At 40.7% G+C, this 26166-nt stretch overlaps 2 protein-coding genes across 2 annotated transcripts; one reads left to right on the top strand and one right to left on the bottom strand.

The window, feature by feature from the left end:
- The first annotated feature begins 14096 nt into the window (after positions 1 to 14096).
- On the top strand, positions 14097 to 17982 carry LOC139609130 (stonustoxin subunit alpha-like). The gene is made up of 4 exons (XM_071463385.1): positions 14097 to 14638; positions 14735 to 14834; positions 15195 to 16664; positions 16774 to 17982. Exons 2-4 carry the CDS (start codon positions 14744 to 14746, stop codon positions 17313 to 17315), a joined length of 2103 nt encoding a protein of 700 aa, XP_071319486.1. The 5' UTR covers positions 14097 to 14638; positions 14735 to 14743; the 3' UTR covers positions 17316 to 17982.
- Positions 17983 to 20213: 2231 nt separating this feature from the next.
- Positions 20214 to 22535, bottom strand: LOC139609099 (neoverrucotoxin subunit alpha-like). Its single transcript, XM_071463350.1, is given in 5 exon segments — positions 20214 to 20476; positions 20877 to 21032; positions 21035 to 22046; positions 22048 to 22361; positions 22520 to 22535. Coding segments are annotated over 5 exon segments (1761 nt in total).
- Between the last annotated feature and the right edge of the window lie 3631 nt (positions 22536 to 26166).

Here is a 26166-nt window from a genome sequence, read left to right as displayed (position 1 = left end):
TGGACTTGTGCTAAGCTAAGATAAAAAATAAACTGTCTGTATTGAATGTGAATCTGTGTCTGAGATTCAATCTTCTCATCTACATAACTCCCAGTAAGACACCAAACAAGCATATTATCATGTTGACAGTTTTCCTGTCGCCCAAGGGTAAAAAAATAAGTCAGAGTGTATTTGTGATGGTTTAGGTGAAGGGGGGTAAGTGGTGAGAGAATACATTATGTCAAGGAGTGTCCCCATGGAGATAGAGGAACAGGTGTGTGTGTGTGTGTGTGTGTGTGTGTGCTGTCTTGAGATGTTTTGGTTGATAGATAATTTTCTGTCAGAGTGTGGAGGTGGTGCTGAGTTAAGGTCAGATTTTCCTGTTCAGTGGTGTCATTATTTTGAGGTGATGCACGCAACCTGCGTGATGCAAGTTTGTATGTGTGTGGTTAATGTTTAGTATGTGTGTCCGTCAGTGTTTTCCTGTGTAATTCAGTTGTGTCTTGTTCAGAAGTTTTGGTGTGTGTGTGTGTGTGTGTGTGTGTGTGTGTGTGTGTGTGTGTGTGTGAGCCCTGCAGCTATACTCACCTGTCAGTCTATGACAGCACCGCTCCAGCCACCAAGTCAGAGCTCAGTCGACTCACATTAATTCATTTTTTTAACAAACAGCTTCCTCACAAATCACTTTGACCAAAACAAATCACATCAGTGCACATTTGTTAACTCTTCATTGTCATAGTGTGTGTTGTCTTTGACAACCTCTCATGAGTGTGTTGTTGCCCCATAAAGAGAGAAGCAGGAGAGAAACTTAAAGCTGCACTTGCAGTTCCCCTCAGCTCTACAGAACATCATCATACTTAACTTTTTCCCTTAACTAAGGAAACCTTTTAAGAGACTCCACGCAACACCCTTAAGTAACTCCATCAGCTAAGGAGAAATTAAGCCTTAAGTGTCATACTTAAGTAGAAAACCTGAGGTGTTCTGTGCAACCAGCTGCAGATATTTCCATCAGGTGCTGGGGGAGACCAAAAACAGAGCTAAAAGTGGAGTGAATATGGAACTTATATTCCTCAGGTGGACAGAAACATGACTTCAAATAGTACTTATGTTGCTGTTTTCTACCATCTTCACCATATGTTCAACTTTACAAGATGATGAAATGTATATGTTAAATTTGCAGCTTGTTTTGGAGCCATTAAGAGGCCAAAACAGTCTCGTCATGCAGATTTAAAAAGGTTGAAGGCAAGAAATAGTAATTGTTTGAATTATTGAATTTAATAATTGAATTATTAAACAGAATTTAAAATGAGTTTTATCCTCTTAGGAGTATAAATATTCAAAATAATGTTCATGAAAAGATGGACTTCTGAACTGGTTTAGAGTGTGTGCATCTTGTTATTGACTGACTCAGCAGAAGCTTGTTTATTAATTTATGTAAAAATATATCAGTGAAGCAACAAAATACTGAAATACAAAATGATACAAGACGTCAAAGTGTCATGTTTGGTGGAGGATTAGTGAACCACAGGGGGAGTAAACACACACTGAGCCAAGGCTATAGGAGAATAATAATCAATAATTCATTTTCAGGATTTGTTCTGCTCTGCAAAGTCAACTGTATCCAGTTTGACTGTGGCAGCAATGTGTGTGTGTGTGTGTGTGTGTGTGTTTAATCTGTTTAGATGAATCTAACAGCCTGAGACAATGCTTCAAGCACCCAGTGGGAAGTAAAACACAAATACGCAAGAGGCAACATTAGTTGTGTTCACTAAAGGCCAAATGCAGAGCTGATACAGTAGAAACAGATACCAGAGAAACAGATGTCAGATCAGTGTCTAACAGTGATTTGCTGTTTGACAGAGTGAAATCTGTGATTTATTGTTCTCTAAAGTCTGTTTACAGTTTTGGCACAAACCTACGATCAGTGCAGGTAAAAAAGACAGCGTCAGCAAACAGCACTCATGTTCCAACAGTGAACTTTAACCAGTTTAACCAGCGAGGAGTGAGAGGTTTGAGATTGTTCACTGGAGGAGGGAAGCAGTACTTCAGAACAGAGGTGCAGGTGAGGTGGAGACGAGAACACCAGGACTGAATGTCTTTCTTCAGTCCTCACACAACCATTCATTTTTCAACCCAGTCCAACACTCTGAATGTTGACTTATAAAATACCGACGTTCTGGTTGTGAGGAAAACCCAACGTTTGGGAAACATCACTGTCAGTTATCCAACGTTGTTTTAACGTCCACCTGTTTTTTATTTCCAACCAAAATTCAATGTCTGTCCGACATTAGAGTCGTTAGAATTCAACGTTTTTCGGATGTTACATTGACGTCCATTGCCTGCTGGAGTCAAGAAGACAGTATTTACTTCATGCATCTTGCACAGATTGAACAGCTGTAATATCTCACAAATTCCATTTAAGCAAGAAGCATTAAAGAAGTGTTGAAATGTGATTGTTAAACCACCTCTGAAGTTGATCATTTACAGCTGAAACCACCAAATTAAGCAACACAATCTACATTTCCTACAAGTTAACAAGCATTTATTTATATTAAAATTTTATTTAATTATAACTTTATTTAAAGACTTCTGCAGCCTCACTTTTGGTTTTAAATCTCTCTCTCTGCTTAACTATGACTCACTTCACCTGAACTTTTAAAGTCTAATTTCCGTCCAAAGTGTGTGTGTGTGTGTGTGTGTGTGTGTGTGTGTGTGTGTGTGTGTGTGTGTGTGTGTGTGTGTGTGTGTGTCCTGCTTGCTGTAAGAAGAAGTCGTGGTTGTCCTTTCCGTCCCCACCTGTGCCTGAGGCTGACCGTGGTCCAGGTTCCCCACTAACTTCTCTTAATGAATAGTGAATGCTGTTGTCAGGGCTGATCAGACAGAGCAGCAGGGAGACGGACGCGGAGCGGGGCTGGGGGAGAGGTGGGGGAGTTTGGATCAGGTATTCGTGATGAGTAAAAATTACTTTGGTTCTCATCGATCAACGTCTTTATGCTGTGTTTAAGAGTCTCGACAGGAAATATGAACACACGCTGACACGATCAGGTAAAGTGATCCCCTGTGATCCCAGTAAATGAACTGAGACTGGACCTGCAGATGATTTTATATAAATGTCAGTGTTTTCTGATCAGACGGGGTTATCTGTTGCTCGGCAAAGTCTACTCCATTAACGAGGTGAGATCACACCTCAGCAACAACAAACTTGGCTTTCCTGGATTTGTGCTGGTAAAGATTCAGGTGGGCAGGTGGGATTGTTTCCCTGGGTGGGGCTGTGGTACAGGTACTGAGGGCTTCTGCTTACACGCTAACAGTGATGTTAGCACCAGCTGTAGAAGACTGTTACAGTTACTGCACAACTGAATCAGGAAAGTTAACACACTCCATGCAACAGCTCAGCTTGGCTACATAATCGAACCATTGCTTTTCTGAACGAGCAGAGGGATCGTCCACGCTGTTTGAAGCTTGGAAGAGACATAGCAGCTAGTTAGCTTAGCATAAAGACTGGAAACAGGGGGGAACAGATTTCCAGGGTTTGTCCAAAGGTAAAGAAATTTGACTATCAGCACATCTAAACTTATTATCACGTTGTGTTTGTGTCAGTGTTACAACAACCCAAATTTAAACACAACATTTCAGTTCTTCCTGTTGTTTCTGGGAGACTCTGCTCGTAGCCTCCAGCTGAAGACGATAGCTGAGTCCTAATACAGGGGTCACATCCTTGTGAGGACGTGGCCTTCACAGCCGTCATAGACCAGGAAGGCCAAACTGGAATGAGACGGTCTGCCCTGAGGAGGATTTTACTCTGTGCCCGTCTTTACTGTTGTCTGTACTGTGAGGTGTCAGGTAGGTGCTGACCTGAGCTGGCGTTGTTTGCTGGATCCACCTGTTGGATCACAAAGAAGGTCACAATTCTAGGCTGCATTTGAAGGAGTCTTTGAAATGGGGCAGCCTATATGTAGTTTCTGTTGTGTTCCTGCAGAGGGCAAAGTGGTGGATGTTTACAAAGAAAGTCATTTTATTCCGGTTTGATGTGTGTTTTTATGGCGACACAGCACAGAACAGTCTGGACTGATGAACAGGTAGAGATGAAATTCAACATCAGCAGCAGAGAATGACAAAGAAGACCCCCCCCCCCCCCCCCCTCCTGAACAGTGTTTCTGTCTCAGACTCACAAATACACACACTATTGCATATGTTCACTAAGAAGCACAGACACACACATTCAGTCTAATCCTTTGTCACCAGGGCAACCAAACAGCACAAGGCCGCATAACTGGCCAGGCATATAAACAAACCCAACCAATAGGAGGAGGCCTTGAAGTGAGGGGGGGCCTGAGAGGGACTTCAAATGCAGCGATTCCTCCCTCAAAGTTTTTTTCATCTTTTCCTCTGTCTGTTTGTGTTTTGTTGCTGCTGTCCACTTCGGGGACGGCTCAGTCACCCTCGCTTTACAAAACCACTGCAGCTTAAAAGACAGAAGCTCGGAATCAACGGGGGATTCATTTTCCAGCAGAGTTCAAGAGCATCTTTTTTAACATGTGGGGGTTTGTATTTGATTGGAGGAATGTGGATGAGGAGAGAGGGGGTGAGAGAGGCCCTAAAGAGGGTAAGAAAGGATGAGGGAGGAGGTTCTGAGAAAAGGACAGATGTAAAAGAAAACAGGAATATTTGGATGTAACATCTAAGTGTCCCACTGGAGAGATCTGATTATTTCTTAACTTTTCAGGCATCATCTTTTCAAAGGAGTGAGATGTCTTTGACGCTGACATCCTGGGATGTAGAGGCGTTTGAGGAGAGCCAAGTGTCTCAGCTTTAAACCCAGACTGAATTGGGAACTCAGTCCTCTCAGTGGAAGTAAATAAATGTCACAGCAGTGGAGAGTCAGGCCTTTTTAATACAGTGCTGACTTTGTTTTGTCATTATTTACAGTCCAGTGGGAGAGGGTTTTATAGCAGGCGGTCAGGGTCCAAGTCACCCCTCACATCCGCTGGATGCAGCTCCGGCACGTCTCCTTCTCAGTGTCTTTGCTCACTGGATGCGTTTCAAGCAGCCTGTTCATTAGCATATTCTGTGCTGCTTTGGTCACTTTTCTTCTTCTGTAAATATTCAAGCTGACATTTACCAACATTTTCTGTATTTCTTAAACACATTGCAACACGTTTGTAGCTGCTTATGATCGTTGTTGTTGCACTGCACTTTCCATCTCGCCCTCCCTCTCCATCTCTCTTGCATCAGCTGCACATTAAAAGAAAACTACAGTAAGACTCTGCAGCCGTGGTGGTGCTTTGAGCAAAATGTTAGCTTTAGCATGCTAACATCCAGTAGTTTGCAACGTGACTCAAACTGCGACAGTGAAAACAACACTTTAACTTCAGATCTAGATTCTCAGGAGAGAGTTAGTGATATGGAAGGTGGCATGATTTCAGGGTTAGCCCAGCAGCTGCTGCAGGGTTTGTGTGGAACAATGTGTTTACTGTTGCTTTACTTTTCACTCTTGTGTAGTTGTGTAGTTGTTTCACTGGGTCGGCCCACATTGCACCAGCTCAGTTTCTCCTCTCTGCCTGCCAGACTTCTTGGCCACTGAGGCACCACTAAAGCAGTGTGTGTGTGAGTGTGTGTGTGTGTGTGTGAGTGTGTGTGTGTGTGTGAGTGTGTGTGTGTGTGTGTGTGTGTGAGTGTGTGTGTGTGTTATTCTGACATTGTTTCACCCTCTTTGACTGTTTTTTAATATAATTTGAAGCTGAATTGTTGTTTCCTGTGACATGTTGCTGTTGAACTTCATCCAATCCAGTTACTGTTTGTAGAGTTTGTTCAACCAATCACTTGACTTTCTTTCAAAATTCAGTCTCATGCTGGAAACAGTTATGGTGTAGAGATATTTCTGTCTGACTGACTTTGCTGAAAACAACAAGTCTTGGTTCTATTTCTTCATATTTTCTTCTGACATCTCGTTGACGTTTTTGTCTCCACCTGAAAACAACGGAGCAGAGTGGAATTTAATTTGGCTCACAGCATTGACATACACAATAAAAAATATATTTAAATTAATACATTTTATAGACAAAGTGACCAAGAAAGGGCCTTTCTGAAAAAGTTATGAGCAACGCACAAATCCTAATTGTCAACAGCTTTTGCTGGAACTACTTTCCACTGAAGAAATAGTCCCTATGAAAACAGGTGACAAATGAGCTCTCTCATTAGCTGATCTTTTTTTTTTTTTTTTTTTATGTATAATCCAGTGAGTTTTAAAGTATTCACCGGCTGGTCACAAAGTCTGAGGACGAACTCTTGTTATCCAGGTTTTACATAATGAACCAACATCCAAAATGACTCAGCTCCTTGTCCTCCAGCAGTTCAATCAGTCAGGATTTAAATTTTAATAACACACCCATGTGTTTGGATGATTTGGATGCTTGTGGATGTGTTTGCCCCAAAACTGATAAGTGATAAAAATGTGGTTTTAGGTGAGACAGCTGACTGTGCTGCTGCTTGTTTGTGGCTGGTTTAATGAGCAGAGCAACAGTTTGTCAGGCTCAATACTTTGCTGATCAATACAGGCATTTGTTGGGCTGTGCAGAGTTTCACTGTGGGATTTACTTAGTTACAATATTTAATGGGGGGAAAAATCATGAGATTTAAATTAGTCATTTTTATGTGAGGTGTATAAATATTTTTAGTGGTACTTGAAAGTGTCACATGTCCCTCCTCAGCCCCCTCTTTCTCTCGTCCTACTGTGCATCACCCTTCTTCTCTCCTCCCTGACGATTTTCAGGAATTTCTTTGCGTCGCCTCCTCTTCTGTCTCTTTCTCCTCTGGATGTCTGGTGCTGCGGCGCGGTGCTGTAACGAACACAAAGCCCTGCAGTGCAGATAAATAACACTCCAACAACACAACATGAGCGATAGAGGGGTGACAGGATGTGTGCACTGTAACCATGCTGTTATGTGTGTATGCATATAATGGTATAAAAGCCTTCATGACACATTCACAGACACACACTTTGTTCTCACCCTTATGCTGTTGTTTTTACTAGAGAGACAGATCAATGCCGTCCAGCTTTGGGAAACAGTTTGGAGCCTCTGTGTTCAGATGCTGTGGAGGAAACAGACTTTCCTTTTGAATCTCAATGAAAATATAAAAACTATCAGCACTTATCATCTTTGATCTATTCTCCATCCACCCGCTCTCTTTCATAACATCCTGAATACTGTCGCTCCGAGGACAGTTTTAAACATGAGGACATGTGGCTCTCAGCCTCATGAGTGGTGATTAACCACAGAGCACTGTGTGCTGCGGCTTTGGTTTATGTCATTAACATGCACCAGATGTCAGGAAAGCACCATTGTTTATTATCAACATATACATAAAATTTACAGCCCATCTGACTGCAGACATTTCCCTGTGTTGTAGTCGTCCCACCAAGATGGAAGGGTGGTTTTTGTTTAATAGTTTGTTTGGTTTTCCAGTGTTATTTACTTCTCATTGTTATGATGTTATGTCATCCTGCTTTTTTCAAATTGTTTTCAATTTCTCTGCTGTTTTTCTTTCACCTGGCTACGATTTGTTCAGATATGTTTTGCAGCTTTTCCATTGAGACGTTGAAAGTTGGCGTTGAAAGTGAGCTAACGTTAGCTTAACAAAAAACAAGTAACTTTATGCTATCAATTAACTATTGGTGCAGTTTGAATTAATGAAAACAACTTACCCAAATGGCACATAAAAGGTTGTTTAGGACTCATGAAGAATATTTTTAAGTGTGGGGCTTGTCAACAATGCAGCAGAACTTGATGCTGTTTTGAGCGCGTTTTTTCTATGGATCTTTATCAGTTGCTGTTTTCCTCCTTGTGCACAAACACAGGCCCCTTTTAAAGCAGCATCTTAACATTTCTGTGTCTGATACCGTGTGAACATGAGGAGTGCTGCTGTTACAGTGCAGTCCTCTGTACATGCCGGTACTGTCTGTGTTTGTCAGGAGCCACTGAGGCAGAAAATGGGCAAAATATAGAAAGAGAGGAGGTGACTAAACAAATGCATGTGAGTCGAATGGGAATGAGGCAGAGACGGGGGGGGGGGGGGGGGGGGGGGGGGCGGCAGTGAAGCAGTCAGCGAGGAGAGAGGAGCTAGAGGGAGTAAGAGAGTTAGAAACAGAGAGCAACTCTCAGCTGTATCCTTTAGACAAGCTCAGGGTCAAAATCATTATGGGGATCAGTTCATTTTCATTCTGTTAACTATAATTTTCCACTTTCATTTCATTTCAAAATGAACATAAATGATACAGTTAGGCACCGTAGAAAAAAGATTTTCAAGTCTTACACATACTTAAGGGGAAAACTGTATCTTAACTATGTGTTAAGGTGTTAAATCAATTAATGCTTCAGTCAATTAGTGACAATTCAAGTTGTACTAAGAGAAAAATACTTAACCTGTCGTTTGAGCTGATGGATGCTGAACTACTGAAGCCTTCCTTTTTAAACTTGTTTAAACTTGTCTCCAGTCACATAATCCTTCCCTGCAAGGGCTGTTCTCACTCTCGACACCTCTGAGCTCTTTGATATCTGCATTTTAAGACACAGTGCTCATGTCATGAGAGAGAGAGAGAGAGAGAGAGAGAAGCAGGGGAAGAGGAGCAGGGGAAGAGGAAGGAGGCAATAAGCAGCTGCAGTGTTATCAATACCTGCCTGCCTGACTGCACGACGCACTGAGCTGTTGTAATTTCTTACACGAGTCACACTTTTAGGTTTGTGTGTAAAGAGACTCTTGGTGTGTGTGTGTGTGTGTGTGTGTGTGTGTGTGTGTGTGTGTGTGTGTGTGTGGTTTTGACAGTGTGTGTTAAGCTCTGAGCCTCTGCAGCCGCTGTTTATTTGCAGAATAATTCTTCTAATCTTTCCAGCACCCTGTAGAAGCACTGGTGTGTGTGTGTGTGTGTGTGTGTGTGTGTGTGTGTGTGTGTGTGTGTGTGTGTGTGCGTGTGTATGTGTACTAAGGTTTGAATGTTATGTGGGAAAATGTAGTTACCAGTACATTGAATGTATCCAGTCCAAGTCACATACTTGGACTGTGGATGTGATCCTTCCAGTGAGGCAGTGGCTTTGTGGGGATTGATCTGAGGCGATGCTGGGATGGGGAGGGAGGGAGAGGGGTGGGGGTGTAAAGCTAAAAGAATTAGGGATGTAAATAAGCCTGTTTTGCAGTGTCTTGCTTTTTTAGAGGCAAATAATTCCCATGAGGATTTGAGTCCTACTGAATATGAAATTGTGGAATCATATCACTCCTAAATGCTTAATGATGAAAGTAAAATATTTGTTTTTGAAAATCATCAATGTTGATTTCATCCTCTATGAAATTTTCAATAAGCAGCTCTAAAGTGCAGTGGATTTGTTGTGGATTCAGTTTGTCTCTGTGTCATCATGTGATCCCAGACTGCCTCCATGATCCAGACCATCTGATGCAGGACTCCTTGTTCTTCTTGTCTCTGTAGTTAGATCTTTATGACTCTGGCCTTGTGGTTTTCATACCCAGTATTTAAAAACTTCCAATTCAACAGTAAGCATTCAAGCCTGGAGTCGATCCGACCTCAGGCCAGTCAGTGATGGTTTGTGCAAAGTATATGAATTCAGACAACATAACCTCAGATACATGGGTTTTAAAATAAAATATATTTAAATGCTCTAAATCTGGTCATAGTTACATTTCAGCAGCAGGTGTTCGAATCTTTCTGGGTTGTATTTACTTCAACACATTTTGATATGTCATGACAGAAAAACTACATGTGTAACTAATAATGTTAATGATGCTCAGTTTAACTCCCCATTTATACTCTGTGCCGTGTCTATTTTAATGGGTTTATGAGCATCAGTACGCCCTCCCTCTCTCTGCAGGGCAGACACTTTCTCCATCAGGATGAAATCAATCCAATGATATTGACCTTTAAACATTATTCAATCAGAGCTCTGCAAAAAGCAAAAGAAAAGATGGAGAAACTGCAAACAGGCAGACGAGAGAGGGAGAAGAGAGGAGAGGAGAGGAGAAACTGAGCTAACATTTATTTAGCGTTAATATCATCAGTGGACCCAACATCTTAAAGAACAGACTTGAGTCTTTTCACTTGTGTCCAGTACATGTGCGACCTATGCTGGCAGACACTGCAGCAGCTGTGCACTCTGCCATATTCTCTGCCTACGTTTGCTTCAGTAAACTTGATAATGAATGATATTGACCTGCTGCGCGCTCCTCATCGACTTAAGTCTGCAGCTGACGATTGAGAGCTGACTCTAACCAGAGGCTTTGGCCTTGACTGAAAAAAATAAGTGAAAATTACTTTTTCAAAAAATATCATATCCTTTGTTTTTATTTGACAATTGGCCAAAGAACATAAACATTGATTGGAACTTGTAACATATATTTTCCAACACAGTGCAGGTCTGTTTGCATCAGCGTGCATAAGGCAGGTGGACATTTGAGCTTCACTTTCATTCAGGTATGTTTTGGTCTCATTTCCTTTGCACCTCCATCCACATGGGGGCTTTTGAGAGAAACCTGCTGTGGTGACCCAGTGATGATGCCTGAGGAAATATACGGGCACCAGCTGAGGGAGCAGAAATGGCCATTTGCTCTGCTCTTATGTTACATCAAGCACCTGCAGCCTAGTGGCACTTTGGAGCCGCGAAGAGTGTTGAGGCACTTATTCTGACAGGCAGCTCCTTCATCTTCTGTGGATTCTACTTCATTTTTAAAATGTACAAAAGTGTCAAATTAATCAGTCATTAGTCAGAAATGTATTGGAGACAATGTTCTGATATTACATGTGTCCATACACCCAACAGCTTAATCAAATCTGCAGCATCATACTCATGTACTGTGCTCTCTTTTTCCTTATCTAACTACAGCAGCAAGCATGAAGAAATTAATATACCTCTGCAGTCACGACACTATGTTAGATGGTTGTAAGTAGGTGGGGATGGGAGTGTGTCTGTGCAATTACCCTTATCAACTTTTTCCCCCTGTTCAACAGGAAGCAGGAAGAACAAGGCTTTCCAGTGAATAACCTCACTTCATTTTCTTTCCTCCATCAACGCAAATTGAAGAAGAAACTTTAATAAATTAATGTCGAGCACAAAAGCAAGTGCAACTTATTTCCAATATTAAAAATTAGTTTTATTACCTTTGGGGGGGGGGGGGGGGGGTGTCTGTAGTAAATGAGCAAAATGCTGTAATACATGCTGCTCCTGCGACTGGTGATTATGTGAGTAAACGTGGGCCAATTATGTGAAAAGGAAGAACAACTTGAAGCGCCGCTTTCAAAAGAGACACTAATGTGCATCTAGGCACATTCAATTTTCAGCAGCTTGTTTCCCACATGAAATACATCACATAAGCATAAAAAACAAGCGTACGGTGAATTATGCAGAAAGTGGTTATAAATTGTTCACTATCCTTCATAGTGACAAAAATATTAATTGCTGTGCTTTAGCTTGTTTGCTCTGGAGGTTTTTCAGGGTGAATAAAAGGAATTACTAAGAACCTCGTTGAACTTTTAGTGTCATGCAGCAGAAAAACATCCTGAAGCATTTGCTTCCAACAGCAGCCGGCTGTCCAAGCCAAGATCTTAAACTGCAGTTCTTTTAATGGTTATAGATGCTGGCTCCGTGAAACCAGTAAGTCCTCCAATTTAAACAACCATATAGGCAGAGGTGCAGCTTGTGCACAGTCAAGGCCTCAGGCTGTTAGGAGGCCCTCTAGGGATGACAAACTTTAATCCACAGCAATGTCTCAAAAATGTGGCTCCCTCCCTCTAAAACAACGAATGGATGATTTGCAATGACATCTCAGTAAGAGCCCCCCCTAAAGGGGCCCCATGTATTTGTTAAGACAACTCAGAAGCAGTGTTGCCAACTATTTTCAGTAATGCCTGTGCATGCATACTAAAGATAATTAAATGAAAATAATGGATGTAACTATCTGGCCTTATACTGTGGGTTACTTACAATGTGACAACATTGAAGTTATTTTGGTCATTTAATTAGGTTTCTATAGTTTTTTAAAAAGGTTTAGATTTTCTACATTTTTCATTGGTGTCAGATCATTTTTTACATAAATGTGACAAGCGGATTGGAGGGGCCCCCCTGCCATTTTTTGCCAAGGGCCCCAACGGACTCTAGAATTGCCACTGCATATAAGTGACTTGTCCTTACCCTTGGATACAAGCCATAGGAGCATACCAGAAGCAGCTGTATGGACCTTCGTTGTCATGGAAACGATGACAACATAGACAACCTGTAGGGTTGTTTTTTTTACAGGAGGACAATATCTGAAGTGAATGGGCCAAAACTCTAGAAATAAAAAGTTGATACTTATGTAAATAGCTAATTAAACAATTCTAAATAATAAATTAAAATTTCATTCAATAAGGTATGTACTTGTTAGGGAAATTTAAAAGCAGAACCCTCAACAAGACCAGGCAGCTTCTACAGGAAGCTTCCTTGAAACAACTTTTCCCCCATGGAGAAAGCAGTGTATACAGGTGTCCAGCTACTGTTCTGATGTGTTTGTGATTTACTGCACAGGTGTGAAACAGACGCTGAGAAGCAGGCAGACAGGCAAACAAATTCAGTGAGAGACTATGAATGAGAACACAGGCAGACAATAAATGGACGGTCTGGGAGGCACACAGCGGTGAGAGACAGAACGAGATCGAACAGCATACAAAAGATTTCTTATCTGAGTCAAGGAGGAGCAATCCTCAAGAGTCCTTCCTGGCATCTCAGCTCATTGTGTGGACTCCTCTCACAGCCGAGACAGCTTTCTCTTATTCTCTGCTCCACTGCTGCTCCGCCACCTCCTCCTGTGGCATGATGGAAAGTGTTCCCTGCCAGTGCTGAATCATGGCTCTCTCTGCAGCTTTAGGACATTTAAAATAATTTGTAGGCTAAAAATCACGTTCAGCAACTAGCGATAGCAGCTATTTGGTTGTTTATTATTTTGTTTACTGTCTTTGTTCACTTTGCTTCCTCACCGTTTTCCTCCTTTCTTGTCAAGAAGATTGTTTTTTTGCCTTTTATTTACTGCTTCTTGACTGAGGAGACCTGTAGGCAAAGTTGGAGTCCTTTTTCTTTGGCACAAATCAGGGAATGAGTTATTCCATTGCACTTATCCATTGGCTGGGTCAAGTTTCATACATAAAAGTTTCAAACAAACAATGATTTATAAAGCAAAACCTCTTTGGAGGAGTCGTTTCCTTCACTTTTAAGGGCTCGGGTGAGGAAAAGCATCAGCAAACTCATCCCTAACCCATATATCACACCTTGTTTTACGGCAAAATCTCATTTGGATTGCAGTCTTGTTTTACACCAAGTGCTGTGGGGTCCAAATGGAGATGGAACAGTGAGTCCTCTCTCACCTCTTCACTGGTCGTATGTCAGAGAGACAGCCCACTAAAAGGCCTTATGATGCTAACCAGTCATTTCTATACGCTCTGCAAATTCACACTGCAAGAGATTCTTGTCATTTGCATGTGGTAAATAACAATTTACCAATTTATTTGTCAGAGTTATCGTTATCCTCTTTGGTGCATTGAATTGCCTCCTAACATCTGCTGTTGCCAGACAGTAAGAAATGATTATCAGTGATTTGTGGCTCAGGCAGAAGAGCAGGTTGTACACTGATGCAGGGTTGGCAGTTTGATCCCCAGCTCCTCCTGTCCGGGTGCCGAGACAGGACACTGAAGCCCAAGTTTCTTAATATGAAAGCCAGGTGAGTAGAAATGTAAATAAAGGATATTATAGTTATGCTTTTTAGTCTGAAGTGTAGAATTCTGACCCATCGATGAATGCACCACCAAGGGAGGTTTTCACTAGACCTCTAAAAGTCAGATTTTTTTTTCTTTTCCTTTATTTGTCTCAGCAATTCATGTGAACAGTTCTGCTCATTGATTTCCACAACTGAAACAAAACAAATGAAGCAATCATGTGGTTTTTAAAGGCCACGTCAGCTCCGACAGCCAACATCACCGCTATACTAATCACCGCCAATTATCATGTTCCAAATAAAGTGCTTACAACCAGCTCAAAACCCACAACACAAAGAAGGACGCAACAGTTACACTACAGTTAGATGCAAAAAGAAAACATTTATTTACAAAAGAAACCAATGATAAAAATAAAGGAACAAACAAAAACCAGATCTTGACCTATATAGTCAATAAGAAAAACAAGACACAGACAGACACGTAACATCATAAAGTCCTCACAGAGTTACACAATGGTTCACTGTTCAGTCACAGTTATGACTGACCTTCATCCTCTGTTGGTAATTAAGTTTTCATAGATAAGGATGTAGGGCGAATCATAACTGCTGTAGGAAGGGTAAACAGTAAGATTCATGGAACAGTAGTCAGGTAAGAACATGTGACTAAGATCAGGTTAAGCGACCAATAGAATCTTCACACACAGAGGTGAAGACTGGAGACTAGCCTTATTTGGATAAGGTATGGAAATGTGTTACAACCAGGGATATATATGACCTGTAGTGCAAGACATCTGGAGGAATTGGTGCAGCATTACTCTGGTTCACTTGCTGACATTGTACTGCTCATCAGAAGTGTCAGTACTTCTGCCGGAGAAATCTGAATCTGTACTCCTGCTGAACGCCTTTTCTTCATTCAGTGAGTATATAAGTGAAGATTCTAGTGAGAAAGTAATGGGGGAGGCATGGCTCTGGGGTGTTGGTTTGATCTATGTTTTTGGATGGTTCTTTGTAGGTTGGAGACATGACCTCAGGTAACATGGAGGTGGCTGCCCTGGGTCGACCATTCACCTTAGGGATGCTGTATGATGCTCGCATAGATAAACTGATCCCAGGTAAACTTAGAGATTGTTTAAATCTGAAAAATCTTACTAGTAAAAATGCTTTTACAGTAGTTGTAGAGGTAACATGACTTAGAATGTAAACCAGTTAAAATATAGTCTGAGGAAACCTTACCTTGCCTTACTTTAAAACTCTGCTAAAACCCACTCCAGACCTTTAAATCTATGACATATACTGAGTATCTTGAGTTTTCAGGTATCTGGTGTTGAATTTGTTGTTACTTTACACTATAATGACCATTTTTTCTCAAGTAATATAAATTAGTTGTATGTCCTACAGTTGCAAACCAGAAAAGTTTGGATACCTTGATTGTCTTGCCTTAACAGATTACGGATTGTTTTCATTTTCTGTAGGTATCAATTTGTGGGATGATAATACCATACAAGCTAACATTCAGGAAAGCCGGCAGCAAACCAGTAAGGTTGACATTTCTTCATCTGATTCCATAGAGGACAAGTCTTCTCTGCTTAATGTTGAAGGTTCCCTGAAGGCCAGTTTCCTGGGTGGACTGGTTGAAGTTGGAGGATCTGCCAAATACCTGAAGGATCAGAAGAAATATCAGAATCAGAGCAGAGTGACACTTATGTACAGAGCTACCACCACCTTCAAACAGTTGTCGATCAATCGTCTTGGAAAGAAGGACATGCAACAACAAGCTGTCATCAACCAGGGTTTGGCAACACATGTAGTCACTGCAATCCTTTATGGGGCAAATGCTTTCTTTGTATTTGACAGTGAAATGTTGGAGGCTAACAATGTTCACGACACCCAAGGCAGCATGAAAGCCATGTTAAAGAAGATCCCCTCATTTGATGTTGAAATGAAAGCTCAAATCCAGCTGACAGACAAAGAAAGGGCCCTTACCAAGATATTCTCCTGCAAATTCTATGGCGACTTTCTTCTTGAAAGCAACCCTGCAACGTTTGAAGAGGCAGTGAAGACATTCGTGCAACTTCCAAAGCTATTGGGAGAAAGGAGAGAGAATGCTGTTCCAATGAAGGTCTGGCTGATGCCGCTGAGATGTTTTGACCCTGAAGCTGTGCAGCTCATTAGAGAGATCAGCGATCGACTACTAGATGAGATTCAAAGAGATCTGAACATTTTTAGGGAATTGGACATGAGGTGCAATGATTCTCTGGAAGACAGAGTGATCAAGAAATTTCCACAAATTCACCAAAAGTTGAAAAACTTCAAAGATCTATGTAATCGTTACACATCTAGACTCCAACACAGACTTGCAAATAAACTTCCAGCTATTCGTGCAGGAACAGAACCTGAGAGCCCACTGAGAAAAAACGTTGAAGAGAGAGAGAGGTCAACATTCAGTACAGACAAATTAATGAAGTGGATGGACCATAAAGAGAGAGAAATCGGTGTCATCAAGTCCTGTGTGGATATCATGGAGAGGACCAAGGTAAAGATAGTCTCAAACAAAAATGAATTGGAAAGGGAGGTTCTTGCTCGAGGCGTAGACGATACTCTGTGCTTTGTTTTCACATTCGTGGAAAGTGGGGATGCCTACCTTGATGCGATGGACAACTACTTGCGCTCACCTAAATCAGGGGGGACCATCGAAGTCCAGGGGTACCCTTTTAGTAAAGTTAAAAATGAAATGAAAGAAAAGGCCGAAGCTTTCCACAATCTCGCCAAAGCACTGAGGAACAACAGCCGATTCCGTTTCCTTGTAGCGGCCATGGCAAACAAGAAATATAAAGGAGCATCCATCTACCATTACAAGCAAGGCAATCTGGTCAATGATAACTTCACAAGGCCTGAAATCACTGATGTGAAGGCTGTGAAAAACAGAAGAGATCTAATCTGGTGTAAGTCATTTTTTATGCATTTGTATTATTTTTTAGTCAAGAAAGAAGACAGTATGCATAGTGTGATGATGAAGACAAGTAACAGGGTGTTTTTTGGTCTTTCCACCAGATGCCTGTGATCTCACCCTGGACCCAGACACTGCAAACAACTACATCATTCTGTCTGAGGGAAACAAACTGGCAACATGTGGAGACTGGCAGCCGTATCCTGACAAGCTGGGGAGGTTTGATAAACACTGTCAGGTGTTGTGCAGAGAGGGGTTAACTGGGCGCCATTACTGGGAGGTGGAGTGGAGTAATGGCGACAATGATGAGGTCGGTGTAGCTGTTGCATATGAGAGAATTGGCAGGAAAGGAGGGGGTCCAGCAAGCAGGCTCGGACATAATGCCGTATCCTGGTATTTTGGCCACAGGTACGGGCTTTATGCCTGGCATAATGCTAAAGACTACTGTGGCCCTCTTCCACAGGGTGACTGCAGAAAAATTGGAGTGTATCTTGATTGGCACGCTGGCACTTTGTCCTTCTACAGAGTCTCCTCTAACAGATTAAGTCACCTCTACACCTTCAAAACCAGATTCACTGAGCCCGTTTATCCAGCTATCTGGATTTGGGTGAACTCCAACTTTGTTTACCTGTGTCCTTTTGAATAAGAGCAGTAACAGCACACACTGCACAGTGTTGCAGCACAAAATGAAAGCCCCTGAAATTGAAGCAGTGACATATTTTCACTTAATGTTAGAGCAACGGTAAGTTTTTGTTCAAATAAACTAATTCAAATTAATCCACCAGTCCTCAGAGAATGAAAAAAAAGAATGAAAGAGTTGCAATTTAGCATCTATTTTTAGCAGTTAGCGTCTTAAATTTAGACTTGAATCATTGCAATTACATCTTTGTAGTGTTAATATTGAGGTAAACTCTCATCTAATAATGACTGTAATGGATAAATGTGAATATTCCTTATTTTTACCTCCAAAATAACATTTTCTTTGTTTTGTTTTTGTAATACCTACATTGTTCCTGATACTTTTATTATTATTTTGTTATTCATTGTGTTTGTTTCTTATTATGGATGTTGAGCTATATTTTGTAATTTGGCTACATCTGATAACGTGAGTCACAGCTATAATGTTAACTAACATATCCAGGGGCTGTATGAAATATAGAAAACTAAAAATTAGCCTGTTGTTGATTTTAAGCTACAATTGTTGCTACTTCTGCTTCTTTGATGTACTACTGTTTCTTACACTGATGATGGCGTGTAGCCGAAACACATTTGTGTATTTCCTCATATTAAATAATAAGACTGTCTAACTGTGAGTGCTGCACTGTTTTCCACTCTTACTGTGCTATGTTATCCTGCTGACACTTTGTCCTGGTACAAAAGTTTCTTTAACACACTAAAGGCACCTCTTCATGCTCCACACCAGATTTACCCTGTAAATGTAGATTCCTGTCCTGTGTCCAACTGAATAATAGCAGCAACACACACACATTCAGTATAAATGTGTTCAAACCCAGACTCCCTCCCCTGCCCCCACCAACACTCGCATCTACTTCACATCTCTGTCAGATCTCAATATGAAGTAAAGCGACAGAACATGTGGGTAGTTTACTTTAAAGCAAGATTTCAAAGTGTTTACTACCTTATTTCTTTTCGTTAAATCAACATAAAGGTATATTTTCTTTCATTTTCACTTCTACTAACTTGACACAACAGGTGAGTGTGAAGACACAGGCATATCAGACATTATGACAAACAACAATGTTACTGTACTGAGAGGTTAACGAGGAGCTACACGTCAGCTGTGTAGGTAGGAGACCCATCATAGTGACCCATCTTAACAGTGCTGGACTTTGAGTGGTGGGAAAACCAATAAATGAAGCTATTGTGGTTTATAAGCTACAGACGCTATTTAACCTCCTCTAACAGCCTTAACAATATAGCAGACTAGTCTGTTTGGTTATAATATTTTAATATATTTTAATCAAACAGACATGTTAATAATTAAACAACTTGAAAATATTAATTGTACAGCTGCCAATGACCTGATATCAAAGTCTACAAACCTACAAATCTGTGGTAGCAAAAAAATACACACCACAAAATGTTCAACTCAGGTCTCTGCTTTATTAAAAGAAGAAAATGATCTAATATGTGTCACAAGAGATGCTGAACCAGAGCAAGAGTCCTCATGATATCAACACGCTGCTTAAATAAATTTTCACCAGCTCCTTTGAGAAGAATATGGACCAGCAGAGATTTCCTGAGTGGTACATGAAACTTAAAAAGAAAGAAAGTGTTTTGAAGCATATAAGTTTTCCCCTTTCCCCTGATCAAAGTGAGCCTGTGATAGTTGTTAAATACAAAGAACAACTACTTAATCAAACATGGGACACACATGTCACATTATAGTTTCCATGATATATCAACCATCATCAGCTTTGCTAAGGCCCATGAAATACAAATTTAGTTCAAATTAAGGATGATTTTGTAATTAATATTCAGATTTATGCTCCATGAATTAATTCTATAAATGCAGTAATTTGAGCATAAATATTAAAGCCAACACTAAATATCATTCTCCAGTATTAGAATAATATACGTGTGCGTGTGTGTGTGTGTGTGTGTGTGTGTGTGTGTAAAACACTCTCATTTTGTGTGTTTGGGTGAGTAGTAAACCGTGCACATAATCAGCCTCAGTAGAATAATAAGTAATGTTACATGGATCAATAACAGTGTCACTTTACAAGGCTGGAATCCAAATATAGGATTGTTGTTTGAGGTATAATCACAGTGGGCTGTGGTGAGAATAAATGTCAAAATGTTAAAGCAATTTTTGTTGACATTTTCAACACTGCCTGGAATATGCAACGTGTCTAATCTTTATTTGACCATATAAATCACTGGTATATTTACATGACATAGCTAAATTGAAAGTTTGGCCTCTAAACGGGAAAAAAATGTATGTGTTTCTGAACTTGATAGCCCAATCCTATCTGTTGGATTTTGATGGTGGGATGTGTCTGACATTTGGATCAAGAATTGTGTACTCAATAATTATCATAATTTTGCATTTAAAAACACACACAATGAGAAAAAAAATTAATTTTCAGTACAACTTGGACTTGATTTTGACTTGATTTAGTATAAACTGAGGAATATCAGGTTGTTGGAATAATCAGTAATCAAAAAGAAGTTTACTTTGCCAGTTCTTGTAATCAACTGGATTGTGTCATTTAGTATTCCTGTGTATTTTTACCCCACTAACGTTGAACAGATTTTTGTTCAACTTAGCGTGCAGGTCAAGGAAGAACAATAAGACGGATTGTCTGGATTGTAGATCCTTGAGTGGAGAGAAAAGCTGTTATCTGCATCTTAAGCCACAGTTTTGCCTCTCACAGAAAAAGAAATCTGTGAAAAAATCATTTTTAATGTAGACTTTGAGGTGTTTGAGTTATTTTTAACACTATTCAAAGGTTGTGAAATTACTTTTTTTTTTCAATATGTCTTTTATTTTACATAGACATTTAATTTTCAGAAAACAAGTTTAGATAATTGTGCAGGCTTGGTGGATGTACACTATGCACTCTGAGAGCTTTGTAGTGTCAGTAACTGTGACTGTTTTAAAGTAATCAACCTGTCCGTGGTCAGAGTCAGCCCCGAGACGGAAGGCCGGATGAACAGGCTCAGTGAATCTGGCGTGGAAGGTAAAAATGTGACGCAGGTCATTAGAAGAGACCGTGAAGTAGGACAGAGTGCCAGCGCGGCAGTCGAGAAGCACTCCTAGAAGCCAGAACAGGACACAGTGACATTGTTTTTAGCACATTTTACCAGTCATCCTCATCATTCCCTTTAGCATTTGTTTGCATGATGAATCTGGGTTCTGAAGGCAGAGAGGGAGGTAAGAGAAGAATAGATCACTAGCAGGTTTTCAGGAACAGGGATAAGAACAGGCAACAGGTTATAGGCATGAAAAGCCTGCAATGCAGTGGCAGCAAGTTTGACAGTCTGGTAATGTGAGGTAATGAGTGACAGGTGTGCAGGTAGGAGCAGGGAAAGATGGTAGGGAGATTAGGATTGGTGGTGTCAACAAACACACTAGGGGAAAGAAGAAATGGGCACAAGACATCTGTGGTTTGCAGGCATGTTACCAAATAATGCCCAAAGAGGAGGAAAATTTATATGAATCAATGCAGAAACAATTACTTACACCAGAGTAAATCTCTTCTGTCTTTGATGCCCTCGAAAATCTTGGTACAAGGAAATGTAAAGCTGTCACTGACCAGACTGCCCTCCTTGTAATAGTCAATGCTTGCTCCTTGGCGTTTGTCATTTGCTACGGCTGCCACGAGAAAGCGAATGTTCTGCTGTCCTTCATGTTGTTGGCCAGCTCACTAAAATTTTGGGCTTTTTGTTTCATTTGGATTGCCACTTGAGTAGAGAAGCACCACAGGGCTTCAGTAGATGGCATGAAATCATTAGTGCTCTCTGGATCAGATGATTCCAAATAGTCAGACAACACTTTAAGATAGGGATCACTGCGCCCCAGGGAGTTGAAAACAAAACACAGAGCATGCTTTACGTTTGCAGCAAGGACCTCTCTATCTAACTCTGTCTGATTTGAGATGAATTTTGTCTGTGTTACCTCCATCATGCCCACACAAGCCTTTAAGGCACTGATTTCTCTCTCTATGGCATCCAGCCATGTGCTCACGTTTTCATTGCTGAATAGTGACTTGTCCCTGTCTGCAAGGGTCCTCTCCAAAGACCTCTCATCTTCTGCACCACCCCGAATCAGTGGAAATTTCTTCGCAATCGTCTGTCGCGGGGTTAAAATGTAATCCTGAAATATCTGGTGGAAACTGCTGACCCTATCACGAATCAATGGAAACTGTTTCACAATTTTGTCATCCATGGCATCATTGCATCTCCTCTTCAGCTGATATAAGTCCTCTAGGGTGCATTGAATCTTTCTCATTTTGTCAACTGCGATCTCACGGTGAAGCTGCTCAGTTTTAGAATAAAATTTATTCAGAGGCACCAACCAGACCTTTATTGGAACTGCTTCTGCTCCATCTTCTCCAAGAAGTTCTGGAAGTTTCTGTTAGGTCTTCACTGTATCTTCAAAAGTTGTAGGGAGGCTTTCAAGAAGGAAGTCCCCATGAAACTTGCAGGAAAGTTTGCTGGTCAGGGATTTTTCTTCATCCGTCAGCTTCACATAGCCTGACCCCTCAATGCTAATAGTTGGAATCTTCTTTATCGCTGCTTCCATTTTGCCCTCGATGTCCTGAAGGTTTCTATCCTCCAACTTGTTGCTGTTAAATACAAAGAAAGCATTTGCCCCATAAAGGACACCTGTGACTACATGTGCTGCCAAGCCCCTCGTCTGTAATGACTGTTTGTTGTACCGTCATGGTTCCAGGAGGAGCTGTGAATTGTTTATAAGTTGTGGTAACTTTGTACTTGAGTGTAACTCTGCTCTGATTCTGGTATTTCTTTATATCGTTCAGATACTTGGCAGATCCTGCAACTTCAACCAGTCCGCCCAGAAAACTGACTCCCAAAGAGACTTCAATATCCATCAGAGAGGACTTGGACTCAATGGAGTCAGAGGCGACGATTTGGAATTCACTGCTGTGTTGGTGGTTAGTTGATGTGTACTTTTGTAGAGCTTCGTCGCCAAACAATGAGAAACCTAAAGAAATGGGAAAAAAGTAACATCTGGTGAAGCAGCACCGAGCAGAGATGCTGCATTGGAGCCATGTTTTTCAGACAACAAAACACGATCCAATAATAGATCCCTGACTCCAAAACAATTCACAGCAGGTCATAAAACTGACAGGATTTTATAACTTTGGAAAGTTATCATGGTAACAACCATAAAAAATTGATTGGCCTATGCAATGTGTTGCTGGAGATGCTGCAGCAAAAGCTATTCAGGTTTATGCTGGATGACCCTGTGTTTTTGTGGGGTTTTTTTTTTTGTGCCAGAACCCTCTGCATGAGCAACCCTACTGTTCCACTGAATGAATGAGAAGGCTGTTTTTCTCACAGTGCCAATGTGAGCCTTAATGCGCTTATAAACACATCAGCTACAGCTAATCTTTACTTCTAAGGTAAATTAGTTAAAATACTATATAGGACACTGACATCCCAAACAAATACTCTAAATACTTTGACATTTCCCTCATTATTGTGCATTAACACCGACTAACACTAACTACCAATATATTTGTAATTAATAGAAAAAAACTGTATATGCCCTCTGACCCTCTGACAGTATGATTGAATAAGTAAAAGTAAATATTTCAGTGAAAGAAAAAACTCTGCACACAGCGCAGCTACAGCCAGTGTCTGAACTGTCAGTATATTGGTGTTTTGTGGTGAATAAACAAGGACTGTGCAGTGTACTGGAAAAATTCACATGAATAAAGCAAAGTGAAAATTTGACTGTTTTGTAACATCATGTAAAAACAAAGTTTTCATTTATTCATAGGTTTTTCCAATAATAAATAAGTAATGAGGTTGCATTTTATTCAACTGTATTCAATAATTTCCTGTTGTTCCATGAGTAACCACAGAGCTATGAACATGGTTAATTACATTATTGGTTAGACATGCGAAATCTTTGCATGGTAAATTCAGCAGAGTCAAAAAAACATAAAATATTACTGAGTCAAGCCATGAAAAATTACCAAAATGGAAAACAGCTGTGAGAGAAACTTCAGTGAAATTTGCACAGAAACATGATCTGTCAGTCACCAGGTTCTGGGTTTAGCAGAGGGAGGGGTCAAGAGGTTGTCTGACAGGATATAAGTAATCACAGACCATCAGACTGGAGACTGGAGGTCAAGGAGACTCGTACACAACTCAGCTGATATACTCTACTTCATCAGGTGAACCCCAGTCAGTGTTCAACTGTCAGATCACCAGGAAATGGTTCTGTTATTTTTCTCCACTTGTCTCTTTAACCCATGTTGTTGGTTTTCCCCAACAGGTTGGAGTCATGTCCTCAGAAATCTTGGTTGTGGCTGCCCTGGGTCGACCTTTCACCTTAGGGACACTCTATGATGCTTGGCAAGATAAACTCATCCCAGGTAAATTAAAAGATCGTTTAAAGGAGCTGATAAATTATTTCATTTCAGTAACCTAAACACATATTAGCAGTTTAAATCTTTTGACTTGCACAGGTAACTTTTTCAAATTCCTCCCACCACAGAGCCTAAAGGTATTGGTACCCCTACTGGTATTCAGTCTAGGCAAGCAGAAGGCATTAACATTAGCTCTTGTCTGGTGGGAATGTTTTGCCCCAACCCAATGAAAGTGATTTTTTAGTTGCCTCAGGATGTTATTGGCTTTATAATAGCAGATTCTCTGATGCCAGTTTGTGATTGCACAGTGAAATTTGAGGATATTTTGCATCTTGAATGCAGTCTTCCTGAGTGTTCTCTTAACACCGTGCAGACAGTCAGTCACAAAATGTCCTTTAGTGCCGCTCAGTCAAAAAAGCAAGTTGACTCGTGTTTGAGTGACATGCAAATTTAGGGCTTCCTGCCAGTAGTATTTCATTTGAATACTACTAGTCTGATACTCCTTTGCTTGCAGGCTTTTTTCCAACATCTGCAACCATCTGATAACTACAAATTGGTATTTTACTCTTTAGGCATTTCTTTCAACAGATGGCTGATGTTTGTTTGGTTTGTTTTTTGTGTTCTTGTTGTAGGTTTCACATTGTGGGATGATGAGGTTATTAAAGAGAGCACAGTTGACTGCCCGCAGCCCAGTAGTGCATTTGAAATCCTTGCCTCTGATTCCATTGAAGACAAGTCTTCTCTGTTGGATGTCTAAGCCTCTCTGAAGGCCAGTTTCTTGGGTGAACTGGTAGAAGTCAGAGGATCTGCCAAATACCTTAATGATACAAAGAAATATCAGAATCAGAGTAGAGTGACACTTCAGTACAAAGCCACCAACTTCAAGCAGCTGATGACTAACCCTGGAACCAAGCATGTTGAATATTCTGAATTGTTTGAGAACATCCAGGCAACACATGTAGTGATAGTCACCTAAGACTCCAATCAGAAGTCCCAAGAAACTCAGACCACCAGCAAAAGAACCTTGCCAAAGACATGACGAACCGCTGCGTCCGCTTCCTCGTGGTAACTGTTGAAAATGTGAAACAGGAAGGCGCAGGCATTCACTATTATAGGGAGGGCATCCTGATCATTGATGAGTTCACACATCCTTACATGCCTCCTGTGGAAACCATACAAGACAGAAGAGAGCTGCTCTCTCTTCTGGTGGAAGTTGTTAGTGTGCTCCTGTTTTCTTCATGCTTAACTATCTCTAAACACTTAGGGGTAGAAACTTTCAGCTTCTCTTGGATGTGAATCATATTTCTTTTAATAGACCCTTTTAATTGCACTTTTTTATTTCCTTTAGACTTTTCATTTTATTTCATCCTAATTCTTTTTAAGGGTTCTCCTCGCCTCAACATTACTGAAGCTAGTAATTTTATTCAAACTTTTAGCGGGTCATAAGTCTTTATTACTTTAAATCAGCCTTTTTTATCTTGAATTTTATTACTTTTTGAGTTATAGCCATGTAAGATTGATGCTCTTTTCATCATCATCACTTCCTTCAGACTTAACAATGTCTATTGCACTGGCCTAGAGTGCTCAGCCTAATACAACAGCAGGGCATAAATCCTTTGTTCAATCTTAATGAAACTTTTTTTCCTCATAGTTATTGTTGAGGGTGTAGTTTATGGTGCTATCCATGAGAAAAGTATTAGACAGCGACTGACACCTCAACTTTCTTTCCTCTTTAGCATCTACATTTCAAACTGAACTCTTTTTACTGCCTTCATCTTGCATTTTAAATATCTATAAGCCTTGTCCTGACATTTGAAAGGACGCTTTTAAGCGCTTCCACTTCAACTAACACTTCAAATCCATTCAGTGCTTGAGTGCCCACTGACTAACTCCTATAATAAAAGACAAAAATATAAATTACACATCTATATAGAATAACAGGGCACCAGATACAGTATGAGTTGACTGATCATACATTGAGGACATGCCGTTGTAAAATGCAGTGTGATGGTGATGTTGATGACTGGTAACAGATTATGTCTTGGTCTCCCGATCAGATGAATGCAAGCTGACCCTGGACCCCAACATCCAGTCCTGAATCGTTCTGAGGACAACAAAAACGTGGAGTCTGGAAAACGATGGCAGTACAAAGATAACCCAGAGAGGGTCGACATGTATCAGCAAGTGATGTGCAAAGAGGGGCTGAGTGAGCGTCATTACTGGGAGATAGAGTGGTCAGGTTTGGTTAGTGCAGGTGTCACATACAGAGGAATCAGGAGGAAAACCTGGGCAACAGAGGCCCAGTGAAAGGTCCTGGATTTTTGACTATTACCCAAGAACGTTGGAAATAATAATATAATCAAGAGTTAATGCAGTCATGACAACCTACTGACACATCTAGTGTAACTC

Source organism: Trachinotus anak, unplaced genomic scaffold (genome assembly GCF_046630095.1).
Source record: "Trachinotus anak isolate AG129_WGS33_773 ecotype Australia unplaced genomic scaffold, CSIRO_AGI_Tana_v1 ptg000025l, whole genome shotgun sequence".
Classification (NCBI taxonomy): Eukaryota; Metazoa; Chordata; class Actinopteri; order Carangiformes; family Carangidae; genus Trachinotus; species Trachinotus anak.
This window is presented reverse-complemented; position numbering and strand designations above follow the sequence as displayed.